This window comes from Antedon bifida, chromosome 2 (genome assembly GCF_963402885.1).
Source record: "Antedon bifida chromosome 2, ecAntBifi1.1, whole genome shotgun sequence".
Lineage (NCBI taxonomy): Eukaryota > Metazoa > Echinodermata > Crinoidea > Comatulida > Antedonidae > Antedon > Antedon bifida.
In genome coordinates this window covers 7,881,203-7,904,680 of record NC_136227.1, presented here as the reverse complement: position 1 = coordinate 7,904,680, position 23,478 = coordinate 7,881,203, and the positions used below count along the sequence as shown (strand labels likewise).

Genomic DNA, 23,478 nt, shown 5'->3' with positions numbered 1-23,478 from the left:
ACCGCAAACTTTATCAACATGTATCCATTTACTTGTAAATGCAACTGTTGAGTCAAAAAGTCATTCAATTTAAATACTCATGTTACCTTGTAAACAATTAATGCTAAAATGTTATACTGTACAGTATAAAATACTACTGAATTAATTCAAGAACATTCTGACATTAAATAGCAAATTGAAGTTATCAAGTTTATGGGATGGGGTTAATCCAACAGATCCATGGATCAGTGGGGATTAAATTCGGGTTCTGTTTCATGGGGTTAATCCAGATCATTGTGGGCAGGTAGAATGGTTTTACCCTGGATACTTGTTTTGTCTGCTTTTTTTGTGTAGAGATACTTATTTTTTTATTATTTTTTTTAAATTTTTCAGTAAGTATTAAAATTTAATTTTAAAATTGAAATCTATCCTCAGATGGTTCTTATATTTTCTTGGTTGACATGAGGTTCAGGTTCAGTTTTTTATGTGTTATGATTTTACGACTTAATGTCTATATAAGGGTTGTCAAAATTGAGACGGATGTAGTTTATGGGTTCCTCTGTACAGGTTTCCTGCCAAAAATACCAGTGATACATCCGGTTGGTTCTTACAGTTTCTCCTCCACAAGGAATTAAAGTTTTTAATAGTAGACATATATTTGAGGTGTGACAATTAATAAAAAACATATATGTTTATATAGCATTTTTTTCCTTTTGGTAAACCATAAAAAATAGACTTACTATTTTGCTTCGTTTCGGCGACTTGCATTGGTAGCCTTGTTCATGCGAGTGACGTGTTGATTGTATATCATTACTGATGTGTTTCGGTGCTGTCTAGTGCCACCACTTGTTCATATCAGCTTTTTGCTGGTGTTCCCCGCTTGGATGTGTTGATGTCCTGGGTGCAACCATGGACTTATAAATTGTATAGGTGTGGTGCAACTAAGTATAATATGTGACTGAGTTTGTGTCCTCCCTGGTTTCTGTTCATGTTGTTTTCTGTTCTGATTCAGAATAAAAAAAAATACTCTCAGTTCATTTGTTCTTGTCAATTTTCGACATATTTCATCTCATTATGACAACTAACTTGAACAATTTATAATTGGAAATAAATTGAGTTGTACAATAGACCTGCTGCATCCTTGCACATTGCAGCGCTGACTGTAGGGCTGTCATCCGTTCAATTTGTATAATATGCCAGAGATAGAACAAAATAGAAACAATGAATTTGTTATTAAAGCTGCTTTCGCATCGGATTTGGTCCGGTGTCCTGAGAAAAATTTCATGGAATATAGGTTCAGTGGTGAAACATGATCATTCACACCAAATTCATATGATTTGAATATGTACCTTCGGAGTAATGGATCAATTTGGCTGAAATCACATGAGAGCAATGCATGAATGACATCACTTGACAATCGATAGCCGAATTCATGTGTCATTACCTGTATTGTGATGTTTGACCACCTACCAGGCCTACTTTAAAATGATAATGGTTAAATTAGTGGCCGAGTGGTTAATACAGTATAACTGTAATCTATAACCATAATATCAGTCAAGAGTTTGAGGCTCACTCAACTCCATGGTAGAACAAGTCTTTTTTTCTCATAATTATATACCGTAGGTGATATGCAAAATGCTTTTGCGTACTCGCAGCTCACTCGGTCCATGGTAGAACAAGTCTTTTTCTCAGATAAAGACTTATACCATAGGTGATAATGATATACAAAATGCTTATTGTGCACTTTAGATCTTGGTTCATCGTCAGACAAATACTGTAGGGTTGTGTTACCCCGGTGTACTACATCATCACAGCCACTGTAGTAGAAAGGCAAGGGAGAACATGAATTGGCACCACTGACATGAAGTCACCCTAGGGAAGAAGCATTGTTGAAAAGTGTTTAAAGTCTATTTAAAGTAATTGTTGGAATTGCCATACAAATGGACGTTCTCAGAATGCCATAAGCCTATATTTGTTTGAGAGATTAGATGGTAATTGATCTATTTACTATTACAGGTAGTTATTTATTTAGGAGTTAAGATAGGGCTTTTTCTGTGTATACTTCATTCATAGATTTAATCTTATTGAATGAATGTTGCAGATTTTATTGGAGTTGATAAAATTGCTCAAGAACATGTATGTAATGTGAACAATGAAGGCCTCTTGAACATTTCAATGAACTATTCTTTAGACAATATAGAAGCACTTGAAAACTAAATCCACAAATATAAAAAAAAAATCATTCCTGTTGAGTGAACAGACATGTTCTGGGTGGACCATTTTTGTACAAGGTGAACCATGTTTGTGGTCAGGAAAACTATGTTTGGTCAAGTTTGTGTCATGGACGTAAACCATGTTTTGTCAAGTTGAGACTTTGGTAAAATTTCACCATGTTTGGTCAAGTTGGACTATGTTTGGTCAAGTTTCACCATGTTTGGTCAAGTTTCACCATGTTTGGTCAAGTTGCACCATGTTTGGTCAAGTTTCACCATGTTTGGTCAAGTTGGACCATGTTTTGTCAAGTTGGACCATGTTTGGTCAACTACACGACTCCTATATTTTTCAGGGCAGTAGATGAAAGAAGTAATGTAATTTATCAGAGCGTGACGGTTGTAACATATCTTCGGTTCTGTTGTAAATGCGCTTTGAATGATTAAATCGACAAAATACTGAGTTTGTACGTAATTTTTTTGTATAAATTACAGTCTACCGTCTCAATACGAAACCTTAACATTCAAGCAACGCATTTGAGGCAGGACCATGTTTTTTTCAATTTTTTAAATGCTTCTCTATTTTTTATTTCATTTCCAAACATACCTGTCATCTGAGACTACAATCAGTTGTCTCAGTCGTCATTCAAGTCATCTGTTAAAAAAATAATTGTTGTATTGCTGTTACTGCAGTAACAACATTTTACTGAAATAATCGATAATTTTGATGTGTTTGTAGAAGTTTCTGAGGCAGTAGCTTCAGTAAACTGTGTATATATGGCTACCAAAAAAAACTTGCCAATATATAATTGCATTAAATATTTAATATAGCAAACAAAATCTAGTTACTGCACTAACTGCAGTATAATAAATTTTACATGGTCTCTAATCTCTATGGTATTTTAATGAGTTTAATAAAATTGATTTTCCATCATAATGATTGTTTATACAACTGTAATGTCATTCTCAAACCTTTGTATAAATATTGTTGTAATTAATATCGTCTCCATATAAACAATGTAAGATAAACAATTTAATTTATATTAAGAGCCTGTTCACACGTATGTTGTAAGCCATGGCGTATGCCTCGCGTAACCTACGCCTTGCGTGTGAATTAGACAGTGGCGTTATCAACGCAACTAACTACGCCACGTCTGTGGCATTATTAACGACAGCTACTACCCCATCTTAACTAACTCCAGCAACGCTTAAATGATTTTGACCTTTAAATTTCAAGATATTTACCAATTCTTGTTTTTTACTCCATGTATTGATCAATACATTTTATTGCTGATATAAAAACAAGCTATTCAGCTGCTTTCTGCTCTATGGTCTGAAAGCGCATTCATTGTTTAGGGTTAAATAAAAGTAAATAATGGCCAAAAGCCAAAAAAAAGTGTTTTTCAGGAAAGAATTGATTTATTTACATATTAAATATTGTTGAACAGATATATGGCGGTAAATCTTAGAAAAATCTGTTCCCAGAGTGCAGTATACTGAACTGTTGCCTATAGTTGGCCCTCTAGTCGTTAAATAGTATCTCTATGATTTTACTGAAATCTCTCGTGTTCACTCATGTATATAAATTATTAAGAGGATTCCCAGGATGGTAGTTAGACTAATGTAGCATTCACTCTATGACCATTCGTAGAAAAGCAGTTCTGAGATATATAGCATTGATTATTTTCAACAGCAGACTCGCTATTTCATTTTATCTATCTACACAATTTTTAATGGAAAGAGAAAAACTCCAATCTGCCCAATAGTAAATTCTGAAATTAATCAATATTGAAACAATACAAAAAAATTGCCTAGGCTTCCAAAAGGGATTTGAACTCCTACTCTTCTGTTTGATATGCATAAAACCTGCCATTAAACCACCTGGGTTTTGGCATGTTTTAGTTACGAGTGGATACATTCTTTTTCACTGGGAGTGAAATATTCAAATTGATGAGTAGAACTCTAATATTAAGTGAACATCTTAAGACCCAAAACAGTGTTGAGAGATATCTCTGGAATAGAGGTTGGCTGTATAAATTGCCCCTCCTTTGTTTAACCAGAAAGTGTACTTCAATCACAAGAGGTGTCCCCTAAACAGGGGTATCCTAAAGAAGGTTTGTACTGTAGCCTCGCCTTTAGCATACATGCAAAAGACGAGATATCTGAGGTGTTGCTAGGTTGTGGTAGTTGAAGACTTCATAAAAGCATTTTATTAACCCATGCATGGTAGCTTGGAGGGATCCATCCTCTGCATGCAAGACGCAAAATCATTTGCATATGACTTGGGTATGGATATAGGTGTCATGACTATAGAGCAGCTTTTGTGTGATTTGACCACTGCATATTATTGATTATAATAAATTAATGGACCTTTTTACCAAAGTGTCCCCTTAATAGAGGGTTTTCCTTATAATAGGGGATAACTCTAATGGTAAAACATTGCCCTCATTCGTTTCACATAAAGTGTCCCTTAATAAAAGTTTCCTAAATAGAACAAATTCCCTAGATAGAGTTTTTGCCAGAAAAGAGGTGTTCCCTAAATAGGGGTTACTGCAGTTCAATTTTGAAGGAATATGTGTACAGTATCACTAACCATATTTACTGTATTTAGTCAGCACAATTAATATTATTATATACAACTATAAAAAGCCTGAATGCATGGGGGAGTGAACTTTCTTTGACACCAGAGAATCAATAATTGCTGTAAGATTTAAAATGCATACATGTTCTAAATAATTATTAATGTAAAAATTCATAAATCATTTCTAAGGGTATGCATAGTTGCAAAAAATAATCATAAATCATTTCTTGTAACTGTAGGGTTGCATGTTGATTTTCCAAACAATTCAGCTTTATTAGATGTTTTAGAATGTACTACTGTACTGTAGCTTCCATCTGGGGTTTTAGCAGACCTGTCCGTAGAGTAATCCTGTAAAATGTCATTATACAGTCACTAAAGGAATGAACCAGACTATGTACTTTACATGCATTAAAACCACTTCCAGTTTTGATAAGCCACCGTTCAAAGGTTCGAAGAAATCACACATCTCTGGATTTAACCAAAAAATGGCAAAAGAAAATCCTGTTGAATTTGTCGCGTGAACGCTGTACACACTTTATTATAACCACTATAGTACATTTTCCACAATCGATTGTCTGTTATTGGTAAGTACTGACGTAGCAATTTTTTCATTGGTTACAAAAATTCAAAGAAATCATGATGGATTTAAGATAATCGGCCGCATTGTCATCTGTAAATATTTATATTAAATGAATGTTGTTCATCTTTATCTGTTTATTTGAGCTCTGTGCGAAGAAGTCACAAGTTCAGTCTCTCTGGATCTAGCCAAACGTTATAGTACCTTTTTTAATAATTATCCTTTCGGGAATTGATCGCCAGACCCAACCAACAGTTCGAGTTGTAAGTTAACAAAATGTCAAGTTGTTCTTCTGACGAAGATGTACCAGATGTAGAATTAAAGGTAGGAATATGGAAGAGGCGTTGTAATGCTTTTTTAAATGACTGTCAAGAATTTTTATTATTTTACCTGTAAAAAAGTGTTTGCTGTTCACAAACAAAATCTTGAAGAAAATGATGCACCACGTAAGTGCAATGTATAGTACTTGACCAATCACAAGCAATAATTTATCAGAACTGCCACTTGTCATTGGTCAATTAGCTTGTGTTGCGCTTACAACCTTGCTTTGCGTAATAGTGGAAACCAAGCTTAAACTTTTGATTGGTTTCAATTTGTACACACCTTCACAAAGAATTCCACTGAAGATACATATCAAAATATGGAAAGCAAACAACATATTTTTACATGGATCTCCTGGAATAATTTGACTGATTTGCATACTTTCATCAGCTGGGTTGTCTACTGTCATAAAACAATTTTAAAACCTCATTAGTCAGGTACATGCTTATACGTAGATACCGCTGCGTTACATACATTGATGTAACATGTTCGTACCAAAGTTGTTAAAATGGGCCCGTTTAGGCTTAGTTATTTCCCAGATAAGTTGGCTGATCCATAGACTAAATTTCACTATTGGTGTGGGTAGTACACCAACTTACCTGAATGCCTGAACGTGCCCATAGAAAACATGTTGTTAACGTTTTTGTATGTGTGAATAGGGTATTAACCACCAATTGTTATATGCCTTTTAATAGTATAACTTAATATGTCTTTATTATATCACATGATGTTTATCACATGATGCAGGACATTCCTGTGCTTTCTTAAAGTTAATGTATTTGCTGTGTAGTTGTTGATAAGACTACACCGAGTTTCAATTTCAACTTTATAGCCGCTATTATTTATCGTACTCATTTTCATTATACTCTAGCTATACTACGTACAGCTAGTACTTGTGTCTGGAATAAACGACCTCACATGTATTGGAGCAGCAACGTTTTAATGCAATTCTTTATCGTTAGCTTTTAATATTTGTAAGCCAATCTCGCGACCGCATTTACGTCATAGAATTCTCAACATGATCTGAATTTATTTTTACTCTATATGATTTTGCGTTCAACAAATATTTATATCCGAGTGAGTGCTAATTTTACCAATGGAATATTTAGCGTAAACTTTAAATGGTTTTGTTGGAAAAATTTACAGTTGGCCCTACTAGCAGTTATAGGTAAGATTCAGTTATACATAAGTATAAGTATTTTTTATTTTCATATTTCATTCTTTCTAAATTTTGGCATTTTTAATTGTTTTATAATTGCAGAATCAATAAGAAAATTATTTTTTTAAATCATTTGTGGATTCTCCAAATCACTGTATTTCAGAGTTATTTATTAATGACAAACAAATTAATTATAATATTTTGATCCAAACGAAATTATTTCAAGGCAAAAAAATATATAGTTTAGGGAGTGTAGGGCCGTACCACCAGTACAGTTGGTACGGTTTCAACCTGACCACTCTTTTGAGACTTTTGACAACACAGAGATTGTTACCTTTTTTTGTGACTACTGCACCATTTAAACTCTCACACAAATAAATAGTTAAAAGAAGAATAACATTTTAAAACAATGTCTCGACTTTAGGGCCTAAGGGGTGTGGGTTAGAAAATGGAGTAATCTCTTGTTTCAATTTTACATTCGATTTTCTTAATAACATTGTGTGTTTATTTTACTACAGTAGAATAAACAAATTGTTTCCTGAATAGGGGTGTCCCTAGTACCAAAAGAGGGGTTCTATAGACAGAATTAAATAGAATTACTGATTTAAAACAAAAATCTTGCAACTTTTAATAGCCAAATGACCTCAGTTTTATAGATATTGATATTTGTAAACTATTTACTTTCAATTTCACTATAATTTTTTTTCTACCGCCTGTCATGGAGATTTAAATTTATAATCAATAAAAAAATCCATTTGAGGGCGGGGTTTATTGTTCATGTCAGATGATTGACTGATGAGAGTGAAAGTGTATTTAGGCAGCTAAGATTGTTATTGCAGGTGTCTTTATTTTTACCTGTAGTCAATGACCTTTGCCCTTTATGGCCTACCTTTTGTTAATGATTATTTCTTTAGAAAAGACTTACAGGTTGTAATCCTTCCTCTTAGTGTAATATTGATTAGTTGTCTTAAATACTGTATCCAAAATATATGTTTTATTAAAATTGTTCTACTGTAGTTACTGCAGTAATTACATTACATTATTTAGCTTGTTTCAATGGGCTATCAATTCTGCAATAAACGGTATGTTTACTGCCCAAAAAAACTTGCTAAATATTTTTTTTTTAAATGGCTGTTTGACTGCAGTAGAAAAATGTTATATGGTAATTATTGAATTAAAAGTTTCTTCCATGTTATCATTCTGGATTCTAGATTTGCCAACATATTTATACAAATGTTTTTTTATTTTGAAAATTGTTCTATGGAACAACACTGTTTTTTATTGTTATGTTTTTTCACGCTGCTGCTCTAGCACGCTACATCATAAGAGATGACTCATTTATAAGCTGAAAGCAAGCAGCAGTTATAGTACTAGAGACTGACGTTTTTGCTAAAATGGAAACTTGACTTTAATTTATAGGTCCCAGCTGCTGGACCCAAAAAAGAGAGTCTATTAGGACACGTCATGCTAAAATTACAAATCCCAAAGCATTTCTGGTATTTATGAGTCCCATTTGACCAATTCGCTGTCAGATAATCATTGAATTATTATCAAAACAGTCCATTAAAGTTTTTGTTTGTAATAGGATACTTGAAGTATCTAGGCCTGATGAAGTGACCCCCAGACTTGACCTTAGCAATAAAATAAACTAAAGTGACAAGTTATTCACTTCTGTAACAAAAAAATAATATTTATTCACATATAAAAAGAGAAAAGAAACGTTTAATTTTAACCCAAAAACCATTGTCTGACAGACAATTTAAGTATTTTTTGCTTTAAATTACATTTTTTCAGGTAAAATAACTATTATGTGACAATAAAATGACACATTCAAAAACAAATATGAAATAAAAAATATTTTTCAGAGGGACAATATATCTTTAAAACTGTTACGTCAATAAGCGAGCAGCGTTTTTTGTAAGAAATATTTCTTGTTATATAGTAAAACATCATGCATTCTACATATTCTACACTCTGATTTTATTATTACATAATGTACATCTTGTGTCAAGAAATTGAAATTGAATTAAATTTATATTATATGCAATTTGCATTTAGCCAATTGGCGTACTTTAAAATGAATTAAAAATATTAAATGTATAGATATGTTCATATGTATATTTGAATAAATTATTACAATAAAATTTTATATGCATAAGGAATTTTGTTTTATTACCTTAAAGAAGCCATGCAATCTGACATTAACTATCCCACATAATATATTTATGTTCGTCTCGTGAATTTATAAACCTGTACATTCTTGAGTTCTTAGATTTTTCATATTCTAATGTAGCAAAACTGACATTAAAATATACGACCCATTTCTTCTGATTAATCCACTGCTTGTTGCATAAAGATTGTTGCACATTGTTTTGGTGTTAATAAGTATCGTATTTTCCTCTGACGTGATTAGCACAGATTTTTGTTAACAAATCGTTACAGTCAATTTGACAGGTTGGCTTGTGCAACCGGAGAGAATCAAGCAAAAACTAATATTAGTAATTTGTCGTTTATTATATTCATTTCAAGATGATGAATAAAAATGATAGTATACAGTAGTTGTCAATGTAATCTGTAGCATTAACATCATTATCGTAATCGTATACTGTATAATCATTATTGACACAATTTTATCAACATTTTCAATGTATCAATGTTTTTATTACTGATTGATATCTAAATATTATCATTAAAATATTAGTTCACCATTGTCATTATCATTATCATCATAATGATCAAATTATCATCAATTTCAATATTTTTGATTTCTTTATTTATCATTAACATCATAGTGAAAGTTGTTATCATAACAAAGTCAATATCTTAATCATGATTATTGTCAAAATCAGTATCTTCAGTATTACTATTTAGTTTTGAAAAAACATCATTTTTTTCTGTTTTTTTTAGTCGTGTCACAACACCAGTTGCACATCGCAGAACAACAACGAGGAGCTGATGTTGTGCGTGATTTGTGACCAGACGATTCACTCGGCCGAGCAGTTCAAAAGTCACACCAGACTAAATGTTCGCCAAGGTAGGATAATTATTTCTATGAGAGAGACGTGTGGTTTGTAGATGAGTAGATCTAGAATGTTAAATTTCATTTTATTAGAAATAATATCATTGCCACAATGTAAAAACCGAAAATGTTAAACTACAACAAAAAAAAAACTTGGGGAATATAAGAACCGAACAGAGGGTTGGGATCTTTTTAACCTTTATCATTCATGACAATATGGAAATTTAAACAAAGCACATATTGTCTTTCAACCTCCACGCAGTAGTATAAATATCCACCAGGGGCGGATCCAAGCCGTCTCAGGGTCCCCCTAAATTTTGCAAATAGTAATGCAAAAGATAGGACACCAAATTAAGCTCGGCCTTCATTTCACCATTTTTAAAAATCCTGGATCTACAACTGCCAACCCAGGAGTAGAAATGCATACCCAGGACATGGACATACAGAACCAATCGTGTGAGGTATGTAGTTGGGCAACTGCTATACATATGATATTTGTAGATGTTTTTTTAAACCTATATCATGGTGAACTTTCTTGGATATTTTTTCCAGACAAAATCTTACGAAAAATGAAAGTAAGGATGTTCCATGATTCATTTCAGACTGGTTGAACGTTCACATTTTCACACCAACAATTCACTTATAATTAATTGATTAATTAATTACATAATTATATTAAAATTTGTTGATTCGTTGGCATTAAATAGCTAATAGATAAGAAATCGTCTAGAGTGGATGCCATCTATATTGTGTCCTAAACTTTATCCCATTTTTCTCCCTTCGTTGAGTCATATTGAAACTGTGTCTCATCAAGGGAGGGTGGATGGTTATCTCGGTGAAACTAAAAGTTGAACATTGAGATGAAAGAAGCTTGTAGTTGTACAATATAGTGAGTTAAATGTTACACATTTCTGATCCTTGTAAACACTCTCTTTCTGAGAAATGAGAAATTGAATGTATTATTCAATAATTCCTATTGATTGTTTTTGCAATCACAATTGTTTTATATTGTTTTTTTGATAATTACAGTACAACTATAAAAATGTCATTTTCTTTAATTGCTCTAAGGGCCAATTACAGCATTTAAAAACAGCTATCACATATAGTACATGACATTTTCATTTTTAAACAAGTGTACAATTGTCAAACATACTGTATTCTATAGAAAGTAGTTATATATAACTATTTTTAAAATAATTTTAGTTAATTAATAATTCCTATTTAAATTTAGCACCTTCAAGACCCAACAAAGTGTCCCCTTAATAGAGATTGGTTATATGGATCTGTTATTAAATCATATGTTTTGCTTCATATATTTCACCGGAAAGTGTCCCCTTAATTTTTTTGATTGAAGATGCCTTTCTAGAATTAGCTAAAATCAAAGTTTTTCCTTGTTAATGCACAATATTCCTAGACTCCTCTCATAGTGTCTTGCTCGACCTAACTAACTAGATTTCCAGCTAATAGCAGAGTTATTTTTATTTTATAGAGTCTGATTTTCTAAGAGGATTATCCAGCAAGTCTGCACCAGCTAACATGGACCCTAGTTCAGATCAAGACTTGCAAGATGACGTAAATGATCTGTAAGTTTTTTATAATTATTTTTTGTTTTGACCTCTGACCTATACATTGATTTGTCGTCGTTTGTCGTCTGGACCTAAAAACTATGAAAGCTGTCTGTGTCGAGAGGATAAAGTAAGGAAGCACAATGAATTTTTCCTAGGACGTGAGGGGGATGAATTTGTACCTTCTAGTTCAAACACTTGTCCCAAAATTATCATTTTGAAATTAATAAAAAAATAATTTTCAGAGCATGATTATTTCATAAAATCAAATTAATATCACGTGAGTATGGTGCGCCAAGCTGTCATTATTCAACCAATAGAGATATCTTAGTTTTAATAGAGATATCTTAGTTTTTAATAGAGATACCTTTTTTTTTATTTTTTTTAATTTTATTCAATCGAAAACAACAGCGATAATTACCGCCACTAACAGGTTTGATACAAACAAAGCCAGGACTGTTTAAAGCAACTTGATTGGTCCTAACATTGATCAAGGGCGTCTCTCATCCAGTGCCCACCTTGACCAGAGGTCTGAGGCAGATACTAGATGCAGAGGCTGCCATAAGAGTCAGCAGTGCTGATTTCAAATGCCTAACGGAACCCCAGCTCCGTATACAGCACCCGCTATTCCCAGATGGTCTCCCATCCAAGCTCTAACCAGGCCCAACGTTGCTTAACTTCGGTGATCTGACGAGAACCAGTGTTTCAACGTGGTAAAGCCGTATTTTAGTTTTTAATAGAGATATCTTAGTTTTAAATAGAGATATCTTAGTTTTTAATAGAGATATCTTAGTTTTTAATAGAGATATCTTAGTTTTTAATAGAGATATCTTAGTTTTAAATAGAGATATATCTTTAGTTTTAAATAGAAATATCTCTATTAGAGATATCTTAGTTTTAAACTAAGATATCTTTATTTCTGAATAAATGACAGCTTGGTGCGCTATACATACATATTCAGTTTTTAGTATACTACAGTATTCTATATGTATAAATTAAACACCTACTGTACATGTAGCATTTCATTCTATAAAATGGTTTGCTTTGGTATGATTTATATTGATTTCAATACCACCAGTCTACTTTCACAAACTTTGTACAAATTTTCCACAAAGTTCAATGACATATTCCATTGTTTTCACACAAATTGCTACATACTTTGCCAAGTTATGTGGTGTAGAGATTTACAAATCAAATCTATTGATTTTATTCTGAATAAATTCATTGGATAATACTAAAGCTTAGTAATACAAAATCCCACATGTTTCCTGCCATAAAACTAACAATGTGGTTTTTGTCTAATTTTAAATAGTTGCAAATTTAAGTGAAGATTTTAGTTTAAATCATAATCAATGAAATCTGATTAATTACTTTGAAATACCAATGACACCTCACACATTTACCAAGTGATAGTAGGGCTGGAATCGATGGGAATGTAAAATGTGCTGGTCATTTTTATCCCATGATGTAACTTGGGAATTTCCCTGTCACTTTCATTTTGTAATAAAAGAACAACAATATGTGCTCTGGGCAGATTTCCAAATATTTTTTTTGGGAACTTCCATATATAAACATAGGATTTTATGAGAATTCTATGCAAATCATGTTCCTTTTGAACATAAATTTAAAGTTATCCTGTGATGTTCGTTTGGTTTCCATGATCAACTGACTGGATTCGAGGAAGTTCTCATTCTTAATTTTTACCGAGACCATGGTAATTTCTACTGGACAGGCAGTGGTTGGTAAAAGTAACCATTACACTTAATTTCCTTTAGGAATCGTAGCCAGTGTTAGGATTGGACTTTTCTTGGTCAAATTGAGTTCAGTGTGATCGAGGCTTTAGGTGCCAGCAGCATATTGTGTATTCTTAAATATGTTGTAAAGACAACTTTAAGCCACGTTTGCACTGGACTTAATTTGGTCAAACTAACTTAGGCGCAGTCTATTTTTATAACAAAAAAAGTTCAATCTAAATGCTCGAGCCCTACAATTCTCTAGTGTTAAATTAACCAAAGACCAATGGTTAATTTTACCACCCACGCCTGCCCAGTTGAACTGACCAAGGTATCTAAACCACGCTGGCTAAAAATTTCAATCTGAACTCCGAAGTTCATCACTTTCACCAGTGCGAAAGAGTTTTTAGAAATTTTGTAGAAAGTAACTTTCGAAATCCTGGGTGTTTCAAATATGAAATTTGTCAAGTATGACTAAATACTTATTTATACATCTTTATATCAGCTGGTGGTACACCACCTTGGTACTACTACAACTCGAATCAACAAATGAACAGGGGATTCCCCTTACTTATAGGATCAATTTTCTTCTTGAGTTACACCACATGTCAACCTATACATAAACAGGATCCCTGAGCAGATTTAAAACTCATTTTGAGGTCCCTGAAGTCTTGTTATATAAAGGAAACTGGATAATTTGTAAGACCCAGTAGTATTATGTATTGTTTCCTGTAAACTCCTTGGTTCCTGGTTTAGTTTGAAGGAGAATGTTCAGTGACAGATGCTTGATTGTTGTAGCTGTTAACTTCATATCCTGGTATTTAAGTGAAATGTTTTACAATATCATAATATTCATGATACACTAAAGAGCCTTTTAATGCTATGTGTACACTAGTATACAAATAATGAATGTTTATGAGTGGAATAGTACAAATAATTTCATGAGGTGAAAGATGAAATTCTATTTTCACGAAGGTGCTTATGATTATCATGTGACCCACAATTGTCCAATCAAATGACATGAATCTTTTAGGTGTTAAATATCAAACTTTACTGAATGTTGGTTTGCATATGAGTTTGCCACTCTTTGGAGAAGTTTGGGATTGTTTTCTAAACTTACTGGAGTTTAATCACATGACTTCAAAGCAACCAAAGATTGTTATTTTATTCACGGAGTTCACAAACCTCGCCAAACTTAATTTGTCAAAACGATGCATAAACTTCTACAAATGTCCAAAACAAGTTGTAACAATTTATGCAGATTTGAAAAGAGTATATGATAGAGGTCTGAGAGTGTAGAGGGTGCTATAACATTTTTATTATAATATTGGCATACTAATTAAAGAAAGATGTACAGTATTGATTGCTATGGAGAGAGGGCTTTTTATAATTTTTAAAGTTATTATCAGAACATACTATAATTGATGGCAACCTGTAGTATTGAGAATGCTATATTGTATTCAAATTTATACTCTACAATGTACTGTAGCTTAAAAAAATCTATTTATTTTTTAAGCATTTTTCTCAATTGTATGTTTCACAAAGATTTTTTACAGTGTTTGTTAAGTAGTTAAAATACATAATAAAATGATTTATTTCAATATTAAGTCTTATTCGGGTAGAGACTTCACCACAATTTTATTTCTAATTTTCATTGATTCTAAAATGGAGACCAAGCTTTCCCTGATATATTTATTGTAAAATAAACTATAAATCTCTATTCTTCTACAGATATCGTTTCTATAGATCATACCGGTAAGAAATAAACAGTATTTTTTAAGATATTATCTTCATTGGTATTTTTTGTACTTGTTTTAAAATCTCTTGCATCTTTTTTCTTTTAAATTTTATGCTACCTTTGTAAATTATACCATCTTGTGCGCTAAGGTTGCATGGATCGAACTTCATAATTCCTTCATCAACCACCACTCATGATTTTGTATTCTGTATGTATGAAACACACTGCCCATCTTTGTCCAAAAAAAATGTTTTAAAGATTAAATCATTAAATAGCCAACGCTTACCATTTTAAATCTTTTTTTGTGCATGAATAATGCTTCCTGATTTTGCTTCCTCAAAAAAATAATTCCTTGGTCGACTTTTTGTGGAGAATTGCGCACTGTATTACAAATGTGTATCATCAAGAGAGGGAAGGACAGATTGAGGGCATTGGGAAAGGTTGGGTCATGGTATCCCTCCTTCGTTGTGACAGGTATTCCAGAGTTGCTTGAACAATTTTAATTTTTAGGTTTCCTTAAATATCTTTTTTATTTATTGCATATATGCAACTTTAATTTTTCAAAGTACTTTTTCTTGTTCTTTTAACTTTTTTTTCATGTTTTCCATTTTAAAGCTGCTTATTTAAACAGTAAAAAAAACCAAAATCCTTTGCAATTCATTTTCAGAACCAAATGCTATAGAAATGTTGTAAAATCTTGTTCTTTCATCTTGTTTTTTATTAATAGAAAATGTATTGTACTACAGTTAAATTAGGACAAACTCCGATCTGATGGCCAAATGTCTTGTTTTCCATGTAGTATGATTTTCATCGTATGTATTTGTAAATGATATTTTTATTTAAAAACAAACAAAAAAAAACCCTTTCCTTTTTTTCTATAGCAGCTTAGTAGAGCATAGCAATGAAAAAGAACATAATTTAAAATTGTTCAGCTTATTTTTAGAATGTTTTTCCATTTGATCTGTCATTTAAATTCCAGCTTAAATCCGCATTGAACATAGATCATACAGAGTCAATTATACTCCCATTGGACCAATTAGATTCAATCTTTCACAAGTCATGTTTATCCAGGTCCATTAATAATGTTAATAGACACTGTGCACATGTTGTATTTTAAATGCCTGGCGCCCTCTATCCATATAGTCACTGCTATGGTTACTTGTTATGCTTTATCCTTCTGACAGTTCTTGTCAAACTGTGTATTGTATTTCATTTCACTGCATGCTGACTGTAATAAAACAAGGAAATCTTTGTGGATATTTCTGTTCTAGTCACACTCTGTCTATTTACTGCGGACACTAGTGCGAAAAGGAGAAAAAGGTAGATTTTGAATTGTTTTAATCATACAGAATATTTGTTTGCAAAAGTATATCGTTAATTAATTAAGAATTTAAGGAATCTAATATTAGTCTTATCAAAGGTGATTATTGAATGGAATGCACTAAGAGTAAGAGGGATAACATTGTCAACACACTATTTTAAGATATTTCTGATTCTCACAGTGCAAGATTATTTCTGTGTTCACAAGCGTACATAGAGAGTTAGGTTGATCCAAATAATATCGGAGTTAAAAACTGATGTAACTATAGCTTGTGTGATCATTAACTCTTTTTTTTCCTCCATGAAATTGTTAATCCTATACAACTCCAATAGTTTCAGAATGTAAACCGCCACATCATATTTTAATGCATTTTATAATTATTTTTAATGTATTTCTTGTATAAGTATTTGAAATGTATTTTATAACCCTATCTTGCCGAAGAAGATCATTAAAAAAAATATAACATTTTTCTATGTAATTGCTTCCAAGTCCAAAGTTAAAATATTTTGAGGCCCCATGATAATTTTTTTTACAGCTTGTACTGTGTTAGCTGAGTAAATGCCATGTTTGTCCTTGGGCCATAAAGAGTGATTCTGAAGTAATAGACACTTTTAGTATGTAGTTCTCCTCAGTGGGCAGATGTTTGTTCAAAGATTTTGGAAACTTCTCAGCTATCATTTGTAAAGATTTTCAAATGAAAAGAAGTCAAATAAAAATCTGTCGAAATGAAATGTATTTTATTGAACTTTCTTTACAAAGCCAATAGTTGTCATAGGATAAGTCATTTTGACAAAAACATTGATCTAAAAAAACACATTTTTCATACAAATTCGCCATTCTAACATAACTTAATGGATAAAACTTAAAAGGGTATTTAATATAATAATTAATAAATAATATTAAATGGTGCTAGTATCAGACTCTTGGTTTAGGAGGAGATGAGTTCAAAATGTTGGGTTTAGTGCTATATTAAATATAGATTCACAAAATAAAAGAAATATTATAAATGATAATATTAGTAATACTTTTAGGTAAAATATTTTATCTAGATAAGATTTCAAGTGAATCGCAAATATTTATCAATATGTACTTTCTTCCTCTTTCTGTTCTGTTTCCTCTTCCGTCTCGTCCATTTAAAAGCATCAATTGAAACAATAGGGTCAGTCGGTGGGGTTTTTTTTATTGCTGATTTTAAAAAAAATATTTAATAACACAATAAGAGGGTTACGATCTCGACTAAGAGTAAAAAGCAAGAACAGATGCAGAATCCAGATCCTCCTTCATGACCTGTAAACATGTTTTCCCCCGCCTGTAATGACATCTGTATATCTTTCGTCGCATAATTTTGTTTTTGAGTCGTTAAACTAAAATGCCTTCTGATATTCCATTTCGCTATGTTTTACACCAACACTAATTATTTTTATTGCATTTTCTTTCCAAATATGGTTTTATTAATTAACCGATTAATTACACCCGTTAAAATGTGTTTCCGCATAACGACCTAGGATAATGACTATATTGCATTCGGTCACCCTTCAATAAGTACGTCGTCTATGTGTACATGATACACTAGCCCACAGTTCTGCACGTATAGGGATGTGCTTTCTACTTTAGGAAAATATTTATACCACGTTTGGGAATTCGTTTGTATTTAATCAGTAAACACTTTGAAAATGTTTGAATAAATTTAGGAAAAGATTTTGTAATTCAGATTTTGTAATTCGTAACTTGCTATTTGAGGTCTCTCAAATATTGAAAGGAGAAAATTGCGTGTTTAGTTCAGTATAATAGTTGAGTTGCATTATTGCCAAGTTGAGTTTCAATGATACCTCTATTACAGATACAGTATTATAGTCATTTGTAAAATGTAAAAAAGACATTTTTCATCACATTCACAATTAAATTACATTTTTCTAGGAAAAAACAATATTTAATTGAAACAGAATCAAGTGGTTGTACATTTTTATACTATTAGAACTCCTCTGACAAGAATGAATTTGTACAACATAAAATAAAGGTTTCTCTATTTGGAATACAATTCATACTAAGATTGTTTTGTCCTAGAATATGTTAGTACAGTACCTCATAAGAATAATTAATTTTCTAAAATAATTAGCATAATTATTCCTTATTTTATGATGCGTATCCATCTCTAGTACGCTACTCAAGGCGCCATTTTAATAGCTAAAGAATCAATCACGTACATAATGCGTTACCTCTTCCGTTCCCTGAGGGGTTCCATTGTCGTGTCGCAACATCAGACAATTTCTATTATGAATTCCTTGCACGTTAATACTTGGAGAGAATATTATAGATTTTTTAGTTCGAATATAAGGTCATGGCTCTAACCAATGGGAGGAAGGGTGGTGTTTGTGTTTGGGAGTGGGGGAGGTGGGGGTGGCGGGTTCAGTTAATTGACACAGGTTGTTTAATTAGTTTGAATATAAGGTTCATTGCTCTGACCAATGAGGGGAAGGGTGGTGTGTTTGGGGTTGGGGGGAGGGCAGTTAATTGACACAGGTTGTTTAATTAGTTTGAATATAAGGTTCTGCTCTGACCAATGAGGGGAAGGGTGGTGTGTTTGGGGTTGGGGGAAGGACAGTTAATTGACACAGGTTGTTTAATTAGTTTGAATATAAGGTTCATTGCTCTGACCAATGGGAGGAAGCAGGGGTGTGTGTGTGTGTTTGTGGGTAGGAGGCAGTAAATTGACACAGGTTGTTTAATTAGTTAAAATATAAGGTTATTGCTCTGACCAATGGGAGGAAGCAGGGGTTGTGTGTGTGTTTGGGGTTGGGGGGGGGGGGGTGTTGGTTCAGGTAATTGACATAGGTTGTATAATTAGTTTGAATATAAGGTCATTGCTCTGACCAATGGGAGGAAGCAGGGGTGTGTGTGTTTGGGTGTAGGGGGCAGTAAATTGACACAGGTTGTTTAAGTCATTTGAATATAAGGTCATTGCCCTGACAAATGTGTGGGAAGGAGCAATGAGGTAATATAATAGGATGGTGGAGGTTGGTACAGTACAATACAGTACTTTCAGATACCCACAGGTTTCTTGGATTGGTGCTACGTTAAAAATATTGTAGGCTGGCTGTAAGGTCTTTCAATAGCTTATATACTCCTTTTGTCTGGGTGGAAACTGTTATCCACCTCTGTCCAACACAGTAGTTACATCTAAACATCAATATAATGTATTGTACACATAAGAACCAAGAACATAATAGAACTATAAGGCATTACTTTTTAAACGGATCTGAATTGATCTTTATAAAATTAACGTAAAAATATAAAATTACTTTGGATAGATAGCAGTTATGTTTGTATCTATGTAAACTAAGTGGAACAAGATAAATAATTAAACTAAATACTTAAAATTACATAAATTTAAAGTTTGAGGTCACTGCTGAGATTCCCCAGTTATAAAGATTAATTTAATGTTGAATGAGGCCTAAGATCCGTGATTCTAGGCATGATATTGATATAACAATAGAATTTTGATGTTTACAAGTAATTTGAGAACAAAAAATGAGATTAATAGTGAAAAAGTGCGAGATTTTGAAAGCTTAAAGTTGGGCCAAAGAGTCTCATGCTAGATGTATGGAACTTGACTAGAAAACAAAAATCAAACATTTTCCCATGAACTCTGATATTAATAGTTTAAAAATGTCTAAATCTAGATGTTTTTATTTAGTCTTTTAACAAGCTATTTGTAAACAATTTGTCAATTAGACAAATGTAACATTTTGTTTTTGTAGAAATCAACTTCAAATAATTATTGAAACTGACTGTCTTGTTTTCATTCTCAAAATTTGACTTTTGTTATTACTGCAGATCAAGATATTTTTAGATTTAATGAGGAAAGAATAGTTTGTTGCGGACAGCTTTAGAGTGGTGTGACATGCCTTGGATTACTACTTAATGTAGTATAATGTAACAGTTAGATTCTATGTTGAAAGTATTGTTCATAAGTTCATGTACAGGTAAAGTCAACTGCAGTGTACATCTTGTTTTGTTGTGACATCTCACTGGTTCCATTGAATATTATTTAGTGTATAAGAATTACTTCCTGTTAGATCAACTAATCCCTAAACTCATCTCAGCCAGTGGAGGATCCAGAATTTTTAAATAGGGGTCGGAATGTAGGGTTAGGGTCTAAAATTTGTACATGCTTTTCAAGCCCATAGCCAGCCAGCCTTCCTCCTATCCAGTAGAAGCATACTTTTAGATTAATATTGTCACTACTTCCTGGTTCATGAAATAATGCTCAGATTTCAATTTCCATGAACAAAAATAAATATGTAATCTTTGATATTTAATAATGAATTTAGAATGTAATTGTCCCCAAAAAATATGAAAAGTGAAGATAAGACTTTGAATATGCCGTTTTACAGTTTTAATAAAGTTAATTAAATTGTTTAGAAAAATAGTGAACGAAAATAAATGAGCATACAGTGTAAACTGTTAAATTGAACCAAAATTGCCTGACAGACAATTTACTTTTTTTTTTCATTCAAATATATTATAATATTATACATTCATATTCAACAAAAATGATTATAACAAATTATTTTTTTGAGGGAGATAATATAACTTTAACAATTAAAGTAATAAATAAATAAAGTCATTGAATATATTTTCATGTTTTTAATTAATTATTGGATTATATTTGTACAGATTTTATTAAAAATGGTTAATAATAATAAGGGATTATAAAATGGTAATATATCACTTAAAACTATGTCTAAAATTCTAGGTATCTTGCTTAAAATGTGGAAACTTATTAACTTTGTAATATTAATATTTGAAATATATCACTATTATTGAAAAATACTAGCGTTATAATATTTATCCCCATAGAAACAGATGTTCGTATTAAAATCTGGTCAACTTTAAACTGCACAACATCTCAACCATACACACTGTACATATTAAAGCAATATACATTGAGGGTACGCTTTATTAGTTTCAAATATCTCACCATATGCAATAAAACTAGCATCATAAATATTATCATAATTGAGTTTTTTTCTCATATGTTCAGGCACCACATGCTTTGTTTATATGTTCTTTACACGTCTGTGACCATAACACATGTTTAGATATTAATAACCATAAGTTGTAATTGTCTTCTTTGGGATTAGTCTATTTCAAGAGGCCTCGATTGGATATTCTGTGGATATTATATCGAGATTACTACTGACCTTCGCTGTATGCTGGTATTATCAATTGTGTTGTACATTTAGTTTTGTTAGTTCCTGGACGTTAGGCTAGAGGATTCACCTACAGGATTTCCTTTCGACATCTGGGACCTGGCTTGCTCTAGCCTGTGCAAGAAAGTTTGTTGAGTAGGACATGTGGCAGAATCCATCGGCCTGGACAAGATGTCTCCGAATAAGCAACTTGTTCGTAGACATACAGTTGCAACGTTGACATTTCGTGAAAAAGATGAGGGGTTTGTTGGCTTTCTGGTTATTTTTGAAAACATAAAATAATTTTGTTATAAAATATATATTGTAAAATATTATAAACATCTGAATGAATGTCTAGATTTTAAAAATTAAAAATTAATATTGAAGAATACATTAAAAAAGACATACTGTACAGTATTATCCAACTTGCATGATGGGTAGTATTTTTACAAATTAACTATTAAAATGTTTTTTAACAGAGGGAGGTATGATGATATGCAAATCTACAATCTAATATTTCTAATGTGATCATAACAATTACCCACACCCCCTCCTCCCCCAACACGTATTATTGGATAGAGAATGGAAGTTATCATTCTAAAATTTCCTAAATTTAACATAAACATGGTTTTGTTTAATTTTGTTATTGCTATTTTTTGGTGGTGTTTTTTGTGTAAATACTGTATGTAATATTAACAAGGCCATATACATGGCTGCAGTCGTGTGCAGAAATTTGAGTTACTGTTTACCGACCGACCGACATAGTGAGCTGTATAGAGTCGCGTTTGCATGCGACTAAAATTGTGTGAAAAATATAGCTTATCTGATTCTTATAACTAATACAATTAAAATAGCAAATAGTCATTAACTTTTAATTGCCTCTTTATTTGCTGTTATTTTTCCCTGCCCTTATTTTGTGTGCTGGTGACACTTAATTGTAAAAACTGTACTTATATGGAAAACGATGTCAAGCCTATCAGATTGTTAGAAAGATCAAACAGATCAAAACAATTCTCAACATTTTCAGTCCTATTTTATTTGTAGAATTACATAAATCACAACAAAGTTTAATACTCAATTTCATCATCATTTAATCACGCTATAAACTGCATACAAAATCTAAAATTTGCTTTCCTTTTAATTATTATATAAATATACCATAAAGTTTGTTAACCATTTATTTTTATTGCACTTTATATTAGACTTTATGTCGGCAATAGATAATATCAATGTATAGTAATAACCGACAATAAACCCATCTCTGTATAAATAGAAATAGATCAGATAAAAGAGCTATAAGCAGCTGCTCAGGAAACTGTTGTTATACGAATCGTCAATTATATTAAGTGTCATTTAAAAAGAATTATTATATAATTTGATACATATCTTTATGTAAGATATGATACATTTAAGTGATGAGAGCTAGGCCATAAGGAGAGGATTCAATATTTAAATATTATGTCATCATCAGCAATGAATAATTTTCATAACAATTAACATTCAAGGTTTTACTTAAAAAGTTGATTGAACTCTTCAGTTAAAGGACCATGATCTAGTGCAGTTACTGCAGTAACTAGATTGTGTATACACTAATGACTACGATTCAATATTTCATCATGATGTCATTATAGCAGCAATGAATATGTTCATAAAATTTTACTTATTTAAAAGTTGATTGAACTCTTCTGTTAAGGAACCATGTAAAATTATTCTACTGCACTTACTGCAGTAACTAAATATTGTATACACTAATGAAAGGATTCAATATTTCAACATTATGTCATTATCACTGATAATATCAGCAATGAATATGTTTATAACATATTTTACAATATATTCTACATATTTTATATATTTATCCAACATTTTCACTCTAACCAAACCCTTTATTATGACCTAAATATGATCAATTGATTCATACATCACATGTTTACACAATTTGCCTTTATAATACTGGACATAAACTATTGGAAATAGAAGAAAAATGTATAATTTTACCTAAACAAACAATAAGATTAAACACTAGTTCTAAATATATTTTTAATTACTAAACATAGTATAGATTTATCACATTTTCTGGCCT

The 23,478-nt window shown here is 31.8% G+C and overlaps 1 protein-coding gene and 1 pseudogene across 3 annotated transcripts in view; one reads left to right on the top strand and one right to left on the bottom strand.

Moving 5' to 3' along the window:
- LOC144836156 (pleckstrin homology domain-containing family G member 5-like) overlaps window positions 1-23,478 on the top strand; it is a 78,393-nt gene that overhangs the window by 7,660 nt on the left and 47,255 nt on the right. For 2 of the 3 annotated variants that reach the window (XM_078691369.1, XM_078691368.1), the window contains exons 3-4: window positions 9,735-9,861; window positions 11,336-11,429. In XM_078691369.1, the coding sequence (XP_078547495.1) occupies window positions 9,735-9,861; window positions 11,336-11,429 (221 nt within the window). Of the gene's footprint in view, window positions 1-9,734; window positions 9,862-11,335; window positions 11,430-14,875; window positions 14,900-23,478 lie in introns of all 3 variants that reach the window. The other variant, XM_078691367.1, reaches the window with a different exon arrangement.
- Window positions 12,021-12,138, bottom strand: LOC144836541 (5S ribosomal RNA; annotated as a pseudogene).